The sequence below is a fragment of the Hemiscyllium ocellatum genome, chromosome 19, assembly GCF_020745735.1.
Source record: "Hemiscyllium ocellatum isolate sHemOce1 chromosome 19, sHemOce1.pat.X.cur, whole genome shotgun sequence".
Classification (NCBI taxonomy): Eukaryota; Metazoa; Chordata; class Chondrichthyes; order Orectolobiformes; family Hemiscylliidae; genus Hemiscyllium; species Hemiscyllium ocellatum.
The window spans coordinates 67,708,392-67,724,662 of NC_083419.1; the positions used below are offsets into that span (position 1 = coordinate 67,708,392).

At 44.0% G+C, this 16,271-nt stretch overlaps 1 protein-coding gene across 3 annotated transcripts in view; it reads left to right on the plus strand.

The window, feature by feature from the left end:
- Positions 1-16,271, plus strand: part of braf (B-Raf proto-oncogene, serine/threonine kinase) — a 115,083-nt gene that overhangs the window by 12,895 nt on the left and 85,917 nt on the right. For all 3 annotated transcript variants that reach the window (XM_060840018.1, XM_060840019.1, XM_060840020.1), the window contains exon 2: positions 6,232-6,333. In XM_060840018.1, the coding sequence (XP_060696001.1) occupies positions 6,232-6,333 (102 nt within the window). The remainder of the gene's footprint in view (positions 1-6,231; positions 6,334-16,271) is intronic.

Consider the following 16,271-nt stretch of genomic DNA (forward strand, 5'->3'; position numbering starts at 1 on the left):
TTGCACAGTGAAATGCGTCTCTTTGAGTCATAGTGTTTTACAGAACAGGAAGAGGCTCTTTGGCCCATTATGTCCACGTCTGTCATCAAGCATCTGATAACTGTAGTCCCATTTTCCACACTTGGCCCACTATCTTGCAGACTATGGCACTTCAAATGACCATCTAAATGCATCTTAAATATTGAGGATTCTTGCCTTTGCCACCCTTTTCAAGCAGTGAATTCCAGATACCCACCACCCTCTGGATGAAAGAAATCTTCCTTAAATCCTCTTGACCTTGAATCTGTGCCCTTGCGTTATTGATCCTTCTGCTAAAGGGAAAGGTTTCTTTCTATCTATCTGATCTATGGCCCTCATATTAGATACACCTCAATCAGGTCCTTCCCCTCAGACTTTTGTGCTCATAGGAAAACAACCCTAGTCTATCTCCTCTCGCTTCACAACAAAAATGGAAATTGCTGATGACTCCATCTCAGTCTCTCTTTGTACCTGAATCGCTCCACCTCAGGAAACGTCATGGTAAATCTCCCCTGCACCCCCTCTAATGCAGTCACATCCTGTGGTCTAGCTAATATCTTACTTAGTTCCATCATCACCTTCCTACACTTGTTATTTGATGCCATAACCGATGAAAGCAAATATCTTAAATCTTAACCACCTTCTCCACCTGTCCTGCTGCCTTCAAAGATCTGTGGACATGTACAGCAAGATCCCTCTGATCCTTTGTACTTCCCAGAGTCTTAACATTCATTGTGAATTCCCATGTTTGTTAATCCTCCCAGAATAGATTAAATGCCATTTGCTTTTGTGTCCATCTGACCGGCTCATCTATATCATCCTGTAGTCAAAGGCTTTCCTTCTTGCTATTTACCACATTAACAATTTTCATGTCACCTGCAAACTTACTGCTCAAACCTCATGCGTTCATGCCTATATCATTAAGGGACCCAACACCAAACACCAGTATACTGCTGGACACTGAAGTCACAACAAAAGACTTTGACCATCACCTTCAGCCTCCTGTTCTGAAGCCAATTTTGATGCAATTTGTAAAATGGCCCTGGATCCCATTGGCTATTTCTTTCTTGACCATTCTCCCATATAAGACCTTGTCAACCACCTGATTGAAGCCTATGTACTACTCTCATCTACACCTGTAGCCATCTCCTTGAAACTTCAATCAAATCTGTAAGACGTGATCTCTCACTGACAAATCCATGCCGTTTATCCTTAATTAATCATTGACTTATCAAGCGGATATCAATTCTGTCCCTCTAGAATATATTCTAATAGTTTCCCTATTGCACATGTTAGACTCACTGACTTGAGCGAGTCACTAGATCCACTTTGCATTTAATCTCTCGCCCCCGCCCCCTCCCCGGCCACAATCCCCGCCTGGTAGCACCAGTAATTCCCTTCTCAGCGAGCATGTTGGCTTCGTTACAGTTTATGGTCAGCCCATCAGATGTTGTATAAGCCTCATGTTCCCCAGAAGCAAATCCAATAATCCAGGAGTTTAAAGCTCTCTCTCCTGCACCAACACTTCAGTCACATTTCAGCTGCTCAATCCACCTATTCCCATGCTCATGAGCACATGCCATCAGCAGTACTGCAGCAATGACAACATTTCAGGTAGTGCTTTTCAATTTGCTCCTTAGCTCCCTAAATTCTTATCTCTCTTTCTACTTATGTCATTGGTACAAATGTTAACTACAACCCCTGACTTTTTGTCCTCCCGCTTCAGTATACCCTGTTGCTGTTCAGAGATACCCTTGATTCTGGGCAAAGGGAGGCAGCACACAATCCTGGTGTCACGTTACCCTGTAGCTGCTCAGAGATACTTGTTGTGTGTGGCCCTTTGCAATGGGGTGGCACGGTGGCACAGTGGTTAGCACTGCTGACTCATAGCACCAGGGACCCAGGTTCGATTCATGTCTCGGGTGACTGTCTGACTGTGTGGAGTTTGCACATTCTCCCCGTGTCTGCGGGGGTTTCAGTCCAAAGATGTGCAGGTTAGGCGAATTGGCCATGCTAAATTGGCCATAGTGTTCGGTACATTAGTACATTACATTGGGTCTGGGTGGGTTACTCTTCGGAGGGTCGGTGTGGACCTGTTGGGCCTAACGGCATGCTTCCACACTGTAGGTGATAAGATCTAAGATACCCTTGATTCTGGGCTTAGGGAGACAATCCTGGCATCATATCTACAGCCACAAAAGCTGTACTTGTCACTAATGAGTATCTTGCTACTCTCCCTTTTTGCAACCGGCATGTGCAAGCTGGGCTCTGGCTCCACTCTTCAGAGAAACTGTCACTCTCTCCTGTTTTTCCAGCACTAAAAAAATCCTTTTCTTCAGCAAGATGCACTGAACCTGACTACTTGCATGCCTCCCTTCTGACTGGTCACCCACTGCGTTTATACAGTCTACTCTTTCACTGCTTCTACCAGGGTGTCAGTGCACAACTCCCACAACAATCTTTGATCCTTTTCCTATCTCTTCATTCCACTCAGAATGTCTCCAGTGACTGCTTCCTATCTGGCCTTCTACCCTCCGTTGCCATTGAAATTAATTGATCCTTAAGTATGTTGGTTTCTCCCTGTGCCGTATTTTTAGAAGGATTTAGTCCTATACTCATAACACTGAATGGAGGGAGGAGGAATACTGCTATTGAATGAGCAAGTGTTCACTTGAAAATGAAGTACATTATTGTCGGGGTGACTGAATTAGGAGGTGCAGGTTAATTGGCTGGCTTGTCTGTGATAGGGTTAGATTTTGACCCATTTTGTGACAGTTTGCTCCAGTCATCTTTTGTCTCCTGGGTGTGGGCTCACCAGTTGAATGTATTAAACTTGAGGCTTCAGTAAGCATGGCCCTCCATTATTTTTCTTTCACTCCCCTTGCCTTCTCTTGACTGTGGTGGCATGTTGGCATGCTATTCGCTATCTTGGAAACCACCTCACTATGCTCTGGTGATCAACTGAATCCAGTACGGATATAAGATGGTGGCAGGTCGATGTTCGTTCACAAACCTACACAAGGGTCTCTGGTAGGTTCTTGAACTTTGTAGGAGGAATTATTGTAATCAGGAGAGGCAGTGGACATGAGGCTCTTTTACTGGGCTTAATGTTAACTCTGGGAATGTATCCTTCAGTTTCTTGTCTCTCTCTCTCTCTCAAGTTTCACCGTCAATATTTCTGAACCTGTAACTTCTGTTCAAAGATGGGTTAGGATTGGGAACTAGTCCATGTTTCCTGCTTGTGGTTATTTTCTAGTGACTTACTTTAAAAACTCATTGGCCAGTCCAACGTTTTTGCCTATCCCTACATGCCCCTCAGAAGGTTTTGGTGAGCTGTCTTGAACCACTGCAGTGCTGTGGGCTGACCCACAATGCCCTGAGGCAGGCAGTTTCAGGATTTTGACTCCACGTGAAGAAACGATTATGTTTCCAAGTCAGGATGATGTCTGGTTTGGATGGGAATTTGAAGGTGGTCGTGTTCCCATGTATCTGCTGTTTTTGTCCTTCCCAGTGGAAGTAGTCATGGGTTTGGAAGGTGCTGTTTGAGGATCTTTGGTGAATGTCTGCAGTGCATCTTCCAGATAATACACGCTGCTGCTACTGAGCGTCAGTGGTGGAGGGAGTGGACGCTTGTAAATGCTGTTCCAATCAAGCGGACAACTTTGTCCTGGATGGTGTCCAGCTTCTTGAGTGTTGCTGGAGCTGCACCCGTCCAGGCAAATGGGGTGTATTCCATCACACCTCACACTTGATTTCTGCCCTGTAGATGACAGACAGACTTTGGGGAGTCAGGAGGTGAGTTACTCGCTGGAGTATTCTTAACTCTGGCCTGCTCTTGTAGCCACAATACTTACCTGATTAGATCAGTTCAGGTCAATGATAACCCCCAGGGTGTTGATGGTGAAGAATTCGCAAGTGGTAATGCCATTGAATGTCAAGGGACAATGGCTAAATTGTGTCTTGTTGAAGGTAGTAATTGCTTGGTAATTATGTGGTGTAAACGTTCTTTGCTACTTGTCAGCCCAAGCCTGGATATTGTCTAGATCTTGCATTTGGACATGTGTGACTTCAATATCAGAGGAATCGCGAATGGTGCTAAACATTGTGTAATCATCAGTGAATATCCCCACTTCTAACCTTTATGATGGAGGGAAAATCATTGATGAAGCAGCTGAGGATGATTTGGGCAAAGACACTATCCTGCGGAACTCCTGCAGTGATGTCATGGGGCTAAGATGACTGACGTTAAACAACCTCAACCGTCTTCCTTTGTGGCCAAGTATGACTCCAAACGCAGACAATAATTTCCCTGATTCTCATTGACTTTTATTTTGATAGGGCTGTTCAAGGCCAGTCTCTGTCAAATGCAGCCTTGATGTCAAAGGCAGTCGCTCTTGCCTTAACTCTGGAAGTCCACCTGATATTCTGTGTGAGTCCTGAGAGATTAGATTAGATTACTTACAGTGTGGAAATAGGCCCTTCGGCCGAACAAGTCCATACCGACCCGCCGAAGCGCAACCCACCCATTCCCCTACATACACCCCTTTACCTAACACTACGGGCAATTTAGCATGGCCAATTCACCAACAATCTTTGGACTGTGGGAGGAAACTGGAGGAAACCCACGCAGACACGGGGAGAATGTGTGGAGTTTGCACAGTCAGTCGCCTGAGTCGAGAATTGAACCTGGGTCTGTGGTGCTGTGAGGCAGCAGTGCTAACCACTCACCGTGTGAGAGGACGTTGGCTAAGTGTAGTATTGAGCTCGACTTGAATTGAAATGTGATTGACCACACTGAGCTCACAGTTGAAGGGCCGTTCCATGGATAGGTACGAGAGGTTTACAGCTTTCCATACCTCAGCACTTTTAGGTGGAAAATGGGGACAAGTGATTACAAAAGTAGTGGCAAATAAATTTCTATATGAAGAGTGCACTTTAAAATAAGCTTATAAAGGGAGATGTGTGCTTGACATGTATCGAGAGCAGGTATGTGTTTTAAATGGGTCTGAAAGAACAGGAATAGATTCTGTTTAACCCCTGGAATCAGCTCCATCCTTGATTTTAGATTACAGCTGATCTGAATCTAATGCCATTTACCCAGGTTAATTCTAAACTGGCCTTGTAGCAGTGAAGTTGGTAACGTGACATATATTGCTTTTAAGTCAAGACAAGTCTTGTGTATTCTCCTTGCTCTGCTGGAGGCATGCCCAAAGATATTCCGCCGGGAAATGCTTTTGAGGTTTAAAATTTGTACATCTGTGATACTTAGGCTCAAGTAAAAAGTGAGGTCTGCAGATGCTGGAGATCAGAGCTGAAAATGTGTTGCTGGTTAAAGCACAGCAGGTTAGGCAGCATCCAAGGAACAGGCTCAAGGTGATGTTTAATATAAAGTTTTTTAAATGCCACAAAGTCCAATTGGTGTTTTTTTTTTGCAGATGCAATTGAATGCAAACAAATTGTTCCAAGAAAACAGGTTTTCACATACTAAGTTACATTGCATTCATATGGAGCCACTAACATAGTAAAACACCCTAAACAGCTAATAATTGATACCAGGCCATAGAAGGAGATGCGAGGGCAAGAGTCCAAAGGAACATCGTAAAGGAAGAAAAAGAAGTAGATAGTGATGCTCCCTGTTCAAAGAGTAGTGTCTTGAGGAAAACTCCTCTTAAAGTTTACTGTTTATGGCTGTATTTTTTTTAACGTGCAGTTCCTTCCATTGTTTTCCCATGAATGGGCCTGTATGGTCTTTGATCCAGAAGCAGACCAGCGCAGTACTCTTCATGCTGCTCAAAATGCACAGTTCAGTGGGGGCATCGGTGGAGAAATGCGGAGGGTCTGGGGAGGATTTTTCGGAATGTGGCGTCTTGGTTGTTGAAAGTGCAATTAAAATTGGGCTCTGCAAGAAACCAGAATTCTGTGAATTCGGGGCTTGAGGAGGGCCGAAAGACATTGCAGGCACAGAGTATCAAGTGTACGTTTCACAATCTGAGTGTTACTGTGAGTGGTGACATTGATTCATAGGATTGGCATTCTTGCGCAAGTAGAAAGGAAATGGTTGCAGACAGAACTTTGCATCCCCAAATGATGGCTATGCAGCAAGACCCATGGAACTGTCTCCTGCAAGGGTGCACTTTTCTCCTCCTGTTTTCTCGCTGTTTTGAAACCTTTCTTGGTTTGTAGTAAAATGCTTCATGTTGTCTATTTAACCAGGTCTGGAACATCAAGCAGATGATCAAGTTAACTCAGGAGCATATTGAAGCCCTGCTGGACAAGTTCGGGGGAGACCATAATCCACCCTCTATCTATCTGGAGGTGAGTGCAGATAATTACTAAATACCCTGTGGCATTGGCTGTCATTAGTTGGTAACTGATCTTTTTCTGGAAGATACAAAAGAATTCTGCGCGATTCTCTTTCCACTTGGTAGACAGGTGAAGCTTGAGGGGACAAAGTTGGATGGTCAGTGTTGACATTGTCAGCTTTATACACTGACATTATAAATTGCAATGATTAGTGTTACTTGCTGTACCATATTAACTGTGACTCTATGTAGTCACAGCCAAATGTGAATTAGTTCTTTAAATATTTATCATTGGCTGGCGTATCTTTGAATCTAGCTTCAATCTGAGCCATTTCACTATTTTTGTTTAGTTGTTTCCTTTTACAGACTGACAAAATCCTTCTTAAACTCATTGTAAAACCATGTTATGTTTTCTCTTTTCCCCCAAATGCTCCCTTGCCATCCAGTTATTAGCAAAGCCTGTCCCCTATTTGCTACCTTTGGCACTTTGATCTGAATGCTTGCTTATCTATAAAGCCATCTTGAATGCATGAAGCTATTCCTCATAACATTGCCTCCTACACTCAGTCATCAGAAAAGTGATGGAAGGTGGTGTTGACAGTTCTATACACTGCCAGTCACTCACCATTAAATTACTCATTGACGTTCCATCTAAATTCCATTATAGCTTTGGCCCAAACATGGACAAGGCAGCTGAATTGAAGAGATGATTCCCTAGTCAGTTTGAAGTAACTGGGTATCTCCAGTGACTGGGGTCCTATGTTACACAGGAAAGTGGTTGTGATTATTGGAGGCCAATTATGTCAACTCAGGACATTGTTGGAGTTATTTTGGAAAAACTGCAGCCATTGTTTACGGGTTTTGCTCCAAACTCCATTCCTTAGCAACTCCATTTCATCCTCTGTCTAGCAACAGGTTGAGATTGTCAGTCTGTGTGCAATACCAGTGTCACATTTGATTCCAAGTCGAGCTGTTGACGACATTTGCACCATCTATTTCCACCTTCACAATGTTGCTCGCTTCTTGTGTATGACGTTCTCCCATCTCAAGAAGATAGGAAGGGCTTATGCCAGAAATGTTGAATTTCCTGTTCCTTGGATGCTGCCTGACCTGCTGCGCTTTTCCAGCAACACATTTTCAGCTCCTCCCATCTCATCCTGAATACTGCTGATAGCTTCATCCATGCCTTTACTGCTTTCATATTCAATTTTATAAACACCTTTATGGTGGTATAGTGGTAATGTCACTCAACTGATGATCCAGACTAATATTTCTGGGGACCTGGGTTCAAATCCCAATGTGGCAGATGGTGTAATATGAATTTGTTAAAAATCTGGTCTAATGGTAATCCTATAACCATTGTTGAGTGTTATAAGCACCCATCTGATTCACTGATGCCCTTTTAAGGATGAAATCTCCTATCCATACTTGGGGGCGGCATGGTGGCTCAGTGGTTAGCACTGCTGCTTCACAGCACCAGGGTCCCAGGTTTGATTCCAGCCTCGGGCGAATATCTGTGTGGAGTTTGCACGTTCTCCCCGTGTCTGCGTGGGTTTCCTTTGGGGGCTCCGGTTTCCTCCCACAGTCTAAAGATGTGCAGGTTAGATGAATTGGCCATGCTAAATTGCCCACAATGCTAGGTGCATTAGTCAGAGGGAAATGGGTCTGGGTGGGTTACTCTTCGGAGGGTCGGTATGGACTAGTTGGGCTGAAGGGCTTGTTTCCACACTCTAGGCAATCGAATCCAATCTAAACGGTGTATCCAGATCCACAGCAATGTGGTTGACTTCAAAACGTCCCCTGGGCAATTCAGGATGGGCAATAAATGGTGACTTAATCAGTGACGTCGACATCCCATCAGTAAATCCTTTTTAAAATTCATGCTTCCTAATTCTGCCCTGCTAAAGACCGTCCTAAACTCTGCTGCTCCTTAACTCCCAACAAGTTCCCTTCCTCCATCACTTTGTGATAACTGACCTATATTGAATCCTGGTCAAGAAGCATCTTGATTTTAAACTATCCTTATTTTCACATCCTGCATGGCCTCACCCGTCATTAATTCTAATTTCCATCCACTCTCCTCCAAGGTAACTGTGCTCATCTGTTCTGGCTTCTTGTACTTTTCCAATCACCCTTTCTCTACCATTGGCGATTGTAACTTCAGTTGCCCAGGCCCCGTGTTTGAGAATTCCCTCCTGACATCTCTCTGCCCCTCTCTACCTAGCTTTACTATTTTAAAACAAGTCTTAAAAGCTTATCTTTTAGAAAAGACTTCTGACCATCTGACCATTGATATTTTTGTATCTTAGTGCTATGTAAATTTTAAATTGTTGTTGAAGTCGTCAAGTTGGAGTCCTGGGCTCATGCGTTTTGCAGCCATCTCATCAATGACCTTCTGTCTGCAATAACTGCACAGCGGCCAGTATCCTATCAGCAAGTCACCCTTTATTTACACGTGGAAAGTCCTTGACACTGCCTCCCTCAGGCAACTCTGAGTGAACACAACCTTTGATCTGTCAGCCAGGGCTCCCTGAGTGGGGTTGTTAACCTGGTCCAATCAGGGAACTCATATTCTGAGGTCACTTTGATGTTGTTACAGTCACTACATCCCTCCCCCTCTGAATCAGAGGATATAGGTGGATTTTATTTTTTTTTTGTTGCTTCTCCTGGGTAATTTTAGCACCCGGTCAGGTCCCTCCAACTCTGCCTCTGATGTGGATGGCGTGTAACACACAGCTCACCTCTTGCGCCCAGAGGGTCTGGGAATAAATTCATTTTCTTCTTCAGGCGGCAAAGGCATCAAAGTGGCAACATCTACCATGTCCATCTCCAATTCCAAGATAGTTTCAACAATTAGTTGAGGAACTGGGCACATTTTGATCCCACACTCATTGTGAGTTTGCGCTCCTATATGGTCCATGTGCCTATTCAGGACTGTTGCACCTCCCTGAACTGTGTGTACACACACGCACGGACACACACGCACGGACACACACACACACACGCACGGACACACGGACACACACACACACACACGGGGACACACACACTTTCATCCCATGAATAACTCGGCTGGAGCTATCCCTGCAGTTTCATGTGGGGTGGTCCTATAATCAAAGTTTCAATTGCTCTTTCTGCAGACCATTGGATACTGGATGATATGGAATTGTTCTTGTTTGTCATACGCATTCAGGACTTCAGGAAATACTCAAATTTCCTGCTAGTAAACAATGGTCTATTATCTGTGACCAACACTTCCTGCAGTCTGTGTATTGTAAAAGATGTTCACAGCTTTGCTATCTTCATGCCCATATTTGATGAATGAACTCTATTGAATTTTGAGTGGGCATCCACAATGACTGAGAACATTGAGCCCATTAAAAGGACCTGCATAGTCAATGTGGAACTAAGTCCAGGATTTACCCAGCCATTCCCACAAATGTGAGGAGCTGCTGGTGGTGATTTGTGTACTTGTTGGCACTCTAGGCACTGCCCCACCAATGTAGCTATGTCTGCATCCACTTCTGGCCACAAGGCATGACTTCTCGCCAATTTCTTCTTTTTGGAAACCCCTGGGTGACCCTGATAGAGTTGAGCCAGTATCTGGTGGTGACCTTTGCTCAGGATCATCATTCTTGCTCCCTGTTATAATATTCGAGTAAAAAATGAGGTCTGCAGATGCTGGAGATCACAGCTGAAAATGTGTTGCTGGTCAAAGCACAGCAGGCCAGGCAGCATCTCAGGAATAGGGAATTCGACGTTTCGAGCATAAGCCCTTCCCTGTTATAATATGCCATCCTCGTTGTGATCTGTTCCCTCTAGGTCCTGAAAGGTTTCATTTCTGGTTGTGATGGCCCTTTGGTTCCTCCCATCACCACCAGCTGCTTCAGTTTTGCCAGCACTGGATCTTTCTGCATCCAAAACTTGATATTGTCAGCTGTGACTGGAAGGGTGTCCAGACAAGTTAATCCCCTTCAGACTCATCCACCGGTGGTGTATCTGCCAGTGGATCAATGCATCCATATTTGCTACATGCCCTCCTGGTTGATGTTCCAGCTGTGAATTATATGTACTTGGCATTAGAGCCCATAACTGATTTCAGCCTGAAACAATGGGTGGCACTGCCTTGTCCTCTTTAAGTAAACCTAGTAGGGGTTTGTGGTCCGTTTTTATTACAAATTTACGTCTGTAAAGGTATTGGTGGAACTCCTGTCTCCAAATATGACCATCAAACCTTCTTTCTCTATCTGGGCGTATTTCTGCCTTGCATTAATCAAAGTCTTGGATAGATATGTATTGAGACCTTCCTCTCCATTGGGCCACCTACCCAGCCAATACTACCCTGATGCCATACAGGGAGGCATTGCATGTCAGTACCAGATCTTGAGATTAGATTAGATTACTTAGTGTGGAAGCAGGCCCTTTGGCCCAACAAGTCCACACCAACCCTCCAAAGAGCAACCCACCCAGTTCCCCTACATTTACCTCTTCACCTAACACTATGGGCAATTTAACGTGGCCAATTCACTTAACCTGCACATATTTTTTGGATTGTGGGAGGAAACTGGAGCACCCAGAGGAAACCCATGCAGACACTGGGAGAATGTGCAAACTCCACACAAATAGGCAGGAATTGAATCTGGGTCTCTGGTGCTGTGAGGCAGCTGTGCTACCGTGCCACCCATCTTGCTTAGGAACAGCTGTTTCTTCATTTGCCTGATGGTTATGGCCTGGCTGCATGACCATTTCCAAGGGTGAACCTTTTTTAAGAGTTGATGCAAAGGTGCCAGGATGGAGGCCAGGTTATGTATGACCTTTCTGTAATAATTCACCAGCCCACGGGAACGACCTAAGCTCTGGTACAGATATGGGAGTTGGGGCACCTTTTGATCACCCTCACTTTATATTTCAATGGGTGTAACCTGACCTTGTTGACTCGGTTGCACAAATAGGTCATTTGGTGTGCCTGGAACACACATTTTTCCCTTCTAAGGCATACACCTGCTTGGGAGAAATGTCTAAGGACTATACCCAAATTATCTAGGTGTTCCTTATTGGTATTTCATGTTATTAGCATGTCATCTAGATAAATGGTGATCTGAGGTAGACCTTGTAACACCTTCTCCACTGTCTCCTGAAAAATTGCATGGGCTGATGATACCCCAAATGGCAGTTTTGTATATTGGTGCAAACCCTTATGGATATTAATTGTAGCAGATGTTTGGAAATCCTTACCTAACCTCAATTACAGTTACAAGTACGTATGTCTCATGTTCAGCTTTATGAAGGAAACCACCCCCTAACTTCATTCAGACAGCCATTTTCTAATTAAAAAATGTTTAGCCATTTAAGGTAAATTTTTCTCAACCAATTTTGACCTATTCAGCTTGGGCCTGAACCTTTTGCCTCAATCCTCGATAATTGAATGAGCTGCTTCTCATACGAGACTGGAACAGAAGTTGTACTCTTAATCTATAGGGGTTCCTGGTACAGGCTCGCAGTCTGTCTGAGGTCTTGCACAGACATCAGGGTTGGAGTCCAGAGGGAATTTTGTTAAAGACTGGTTCTACGATCGCTGATATAGCTGCGCCTGTATCAAGCTCCATTTGAACTGGATGACCATTTAATCAGATATTTATTTGATTGGTTCTGGTTTGGATGTTGTGAAGTAACTTAACTGTTCCAAGCTGCATGCAGATGGACTTTCCAGGGTGTGCACTGTCTGAATACCGATCTATGAATTCTCTTACTCTGTTTAGGTGCAGTGGGATTCTTATTGTCTCAGGTCTGCATACCAGCAGCAACTACAATGACTTGCTGGCCCAGATGCTGAAGAAACTTATAACCATTTGGCCGAGGCTTGGTTTGTTTTGGGGTTTTGCTGTGGGCTGACCTAGGATCTCTCTGTCCTGGATGAGGCTATATAATTGTCTTTACTCAAGTAGTGATCTCCAAGCTCAGTAGAACTGGTGAGGGTGTCCACTTCTGTTAGAATACCTGTGATCCATGTGCTCCACCTACTGGATTTTCCAAATACAAAGCCAGTTGTAGTGCCTGTTTGAAATCCAGTTGGGTTTCAGCTAATTGGTGCATGGTTACATCCTTAATCGAACCTTCGACACCACTGAAATAACTCCACAGAGGCATGTACCCCATCACCAAGTTACCCTTTATTTGTACTGGTCCAGCTCCCTCAGAGCCAAGTCTCCGAGTGAACAAGATTTCTGACAATCCTGTTTTTTGTTTTTTTTTCTTACTCCTGTTTTGTTTTTTTTTACTTCTGTTCTTTTTTTTCTGACACTCCTGTCTTTTTTGTTTTCTTTTCTCTTTTTTTTAAAACCCCCACACCACCGCCTAACTATGGTAGTGCTTATTTTTTCCTTGTTATTTTTTCCCAGCACCCATGTTGTGTGTGTGCAGGTGTGACAATCCTGTTTATATCTGCCAGCCAGGGCTCCCTGATTGAGGCTGTTAACCTGCTTCAATCAGGGATCTCCTATTCCATGAGATTCACTGACTGACCTCGTTACAATCACTACGCTGTACGTTCTAAGATCAGAAGTAGGGATGTTCCCTGATGACTGCACAATGTTCAGTACCATTTGCTACTCCTCCGATACTGAAGCAGTCCTTGTCTATATCCAAACAATCTTCCAGCTTGAGCTAAGAGTTTGTACACATAAGATCCTGAAAATTACAACTCCAGCAAGAGAGATTCTAGCTACCTTCTCTTGATATTCAGTGATACATCTTCTTCAGAATCTCCCACTAACATCGCCTCGGTGATTACCGTTAACAAAGACCTGAATGGGGTCTACCACAGAAATATTTGGGCTATAGGAGTAAGCCAAATACTGGAAATGATACAGTGGACAATTCACTTCCTGGGGCATTTTCATCTGTATTTTCCAAGTCAGCGATGTGATGGCATATTCACAAATTGTCTGAATATGTGCCTGGGTCCAACACCACTTGACCCTGCACAAAGCAACCAGCTTGAACAGCAACCATCTACGGCTTAAACTTCCTGCACCTTGACACACAATGGGCATTGTTCTCAAAATGCAATGCAGCCACCAAGAACACATAGACAGCACCTTTCAAACCTGTGACTTCTTCTATTATCTGGAAGGACAAGGGCAGCATACAGGTGTGAACGTCACTAGCTGCACCTCTGAGCACCTAACACCTGCATGCCTAGGTCTCCGAGCCGCACTTCATTCTTGATTTGGAAATAAGTCGACTTTCCCTTCTCTGTCGCTGGGTCCCTCTGCATCAGCCAAACTGCAGGTATTCAGGCAGCTGGCTCACCAGGCACCATCCCCTTGCTGAGTGTAAATAGATCAGGCAATAAATGCCAGTTGAGTCATGGATGCCAACATCCCAAGAACAATTAAATGAATCATGTGGAGGATGTTCTTTGATTGCCTTTGAGAGATGGATAGATTTTTTTTTTAATGATTGAATTCTAAGTTGAGCATTTTAGGAGGTGAAGATATATTTTCTTCAACTCCACATCCTTTTTACTTGTTTCATTCATAAACATGCTAACATTTGCACAGGTAAAAAATGAGGTCTGCAGATGCTGGAGATCACAGTTGAACATGTGTTGCTGGTTAAAGCACAGCAGGTCAGGCAGCATCCAAGGAATAGGAAATTCGACGTTTCGGGCATAAGCCCTTCCTGATGAAGGGCTTATGCCCGAAACGTCGAATTTCCTATTCCTTGGATGCTGCCTGACCTGCTGTGCTTTAACCAGCAACACATGTCTAACATTTGCACAGGGTTTGATAACAGTCAAATTTCTAATTTCAGTTAAGTGGCTATGCATGTAGACTGAGCTGAATTCACATGGCTTGTTTCCTTTCCTTGCTTGGCTCATACAATAGAAAAGCCTAAACTAGGTTTCAGGGCTGCGAGGACCCCAGGCGTCCCGAGCCGGGGTTCCCCAGGCGTCCCGGGAAGGTAGGCCGGGAGTTCCCCAGGCTTCCCCGGACAGTCTGGGAGTCTGGCCTGTGAACATTCCTGATGAAGAGCTTATGCCCGAAACGTTGATTCTCCTGCTTCTCCGATGCTGGCTGACTGGCTGTGCTTTTCCATCACCACACCTTTTGACTGTGAATATTCCCTTTGACTTTGAGCTCCTGTATTTCGTGAATGGATGAAATATTCTGATGCTCTTTTGAAACACTTGCACATGCCTCACTGAACAGATTTCTCCCTCTAACTGAAGTGCCAATCCCAGCACTGTGTTCTTCACACACTGGATTGCTATTTGCTTTGCTGTCTGAATTCACTTACCCAAGTATTACATTCCTTCCACCTGACATTCTTTCTAACAGAGCTGTTTTGTTGATGGCTAATTCCCACCTTTGTATAATCTCCATCCAGACCCACCCATGTCTTTTGACTGTCATTCCCAACCCGGTTCCCTCATTTCTTGTTTGCTGCCCCCTCTTTGCTCCAGGGCACTGCTGTACAGAGGCATATTGTTGGGCATTGTGTAGGAATACTGGTCTCCATGTGCTAGACATCTCGTGCTGTCAATGGACTTTTGGCCACTAACAATCTGAGAGAAATACAATTTTTTTTAATAAACTACCGAGGAGGAAAGTGCTGCCTGTGGTTCAGTTTTCTTTCCAATTGCAGGACTAGAGTGATGACTTTGGTTCACCTATTGTATCTTGGCTGCATGGGTTCTCAATTCTCACTGTTTATTGGGATGCTTTGAGCACTCTGGTGTGTTGAGATTCACATTCTCACCACTGATAAATACGATTGACCTGACTTTGCTGTGACCAATAGAAATATAGTTGCATTAGGTTGTTTCTTTGTTATGAGAGGGAAGTTTAGCCTCTTATGTGGGCCGTTCGTTGCCAGATTTCTGTAGCTGTGTGTCTGCGTGCATGTTGATTCCAAGTACTCTGTGTAGGATGAAAGTTAAAAATCACACACCAGGTTATAGTCTAACAGGTTTAATTGGAAGCACATTAGCTTTCGGAGCGACGCTCCTTCATCAGGTGATTGTGGAGGACACAATTGTAAGACGCACAATTTATAGCAAACGTTTGCAGTGTGATGTAACTGAAATTATACATTGAAAAATATACCTTAGTTGTTTGTTAAGTCTCTCATCTGTTAGAATGACCTTGTTAGTTTCACTTCTTTCATATATAAATCACAAAATGTTTTTTAACAGTTACTTTCTCAGGGTAACTGTAACAGTTGATGTCAACGCAGATAAGATGCTGAGATGTTAAAGGTGTTAGTCCCCTGTGTTCCCTGTCTGCTTTTCAGCCTTTGTTGTACTAATCCCCACACTGTCAGAGACGAAAAGAGCACCAAATTTTCATTGTTGCTCTTTTGCAGCTTAACTCACTCAACGTAGCAATGCTGGTTAATAAGACTTTTTTTTTCTTCTATTGAGCTTAATTTTCAGAGGCATTGCAAGGAAGGTTTGTTAAACATATAAAGATCACTGTGTGTAGTTCCAGTCTTCATATTATCAGCTGGCTATAGAGGCAATGGAGGAACATAGGAACTTGGAGCAGGAGCAGGTCATTCAGCCCTTTGAGCCTTTTCCGCCATTCAACATGATCATGGTTGATTCTCTGTTTCCCTTTTCTCCCCATATCCCTTGATGCTTTAGCATCTAAAATGTATCTTTCTTGTGTGCATTCAGTGATTTCATAGCCTTCTGTGGTAGAGAATTCCACCCTTTGAGTGAAAAGACTTTTCTTCTTCCTTAGTCCTAAATAGTCTGCCCCATATTTCAAAGAACAAAGAACATTACAGCGCAGGAACAGGAATAGGCCCTTCAGCCTGCCAAGCCTGTGCTGATCCAGATCCTCTATCTAAACCTGTTGCCTATTTTCTAAAGGTCTGTATCCCTCTGCCCATTCATGGATCTGTCTAGATACATCTTAAACATCATTCCCACCGCTGCCACCT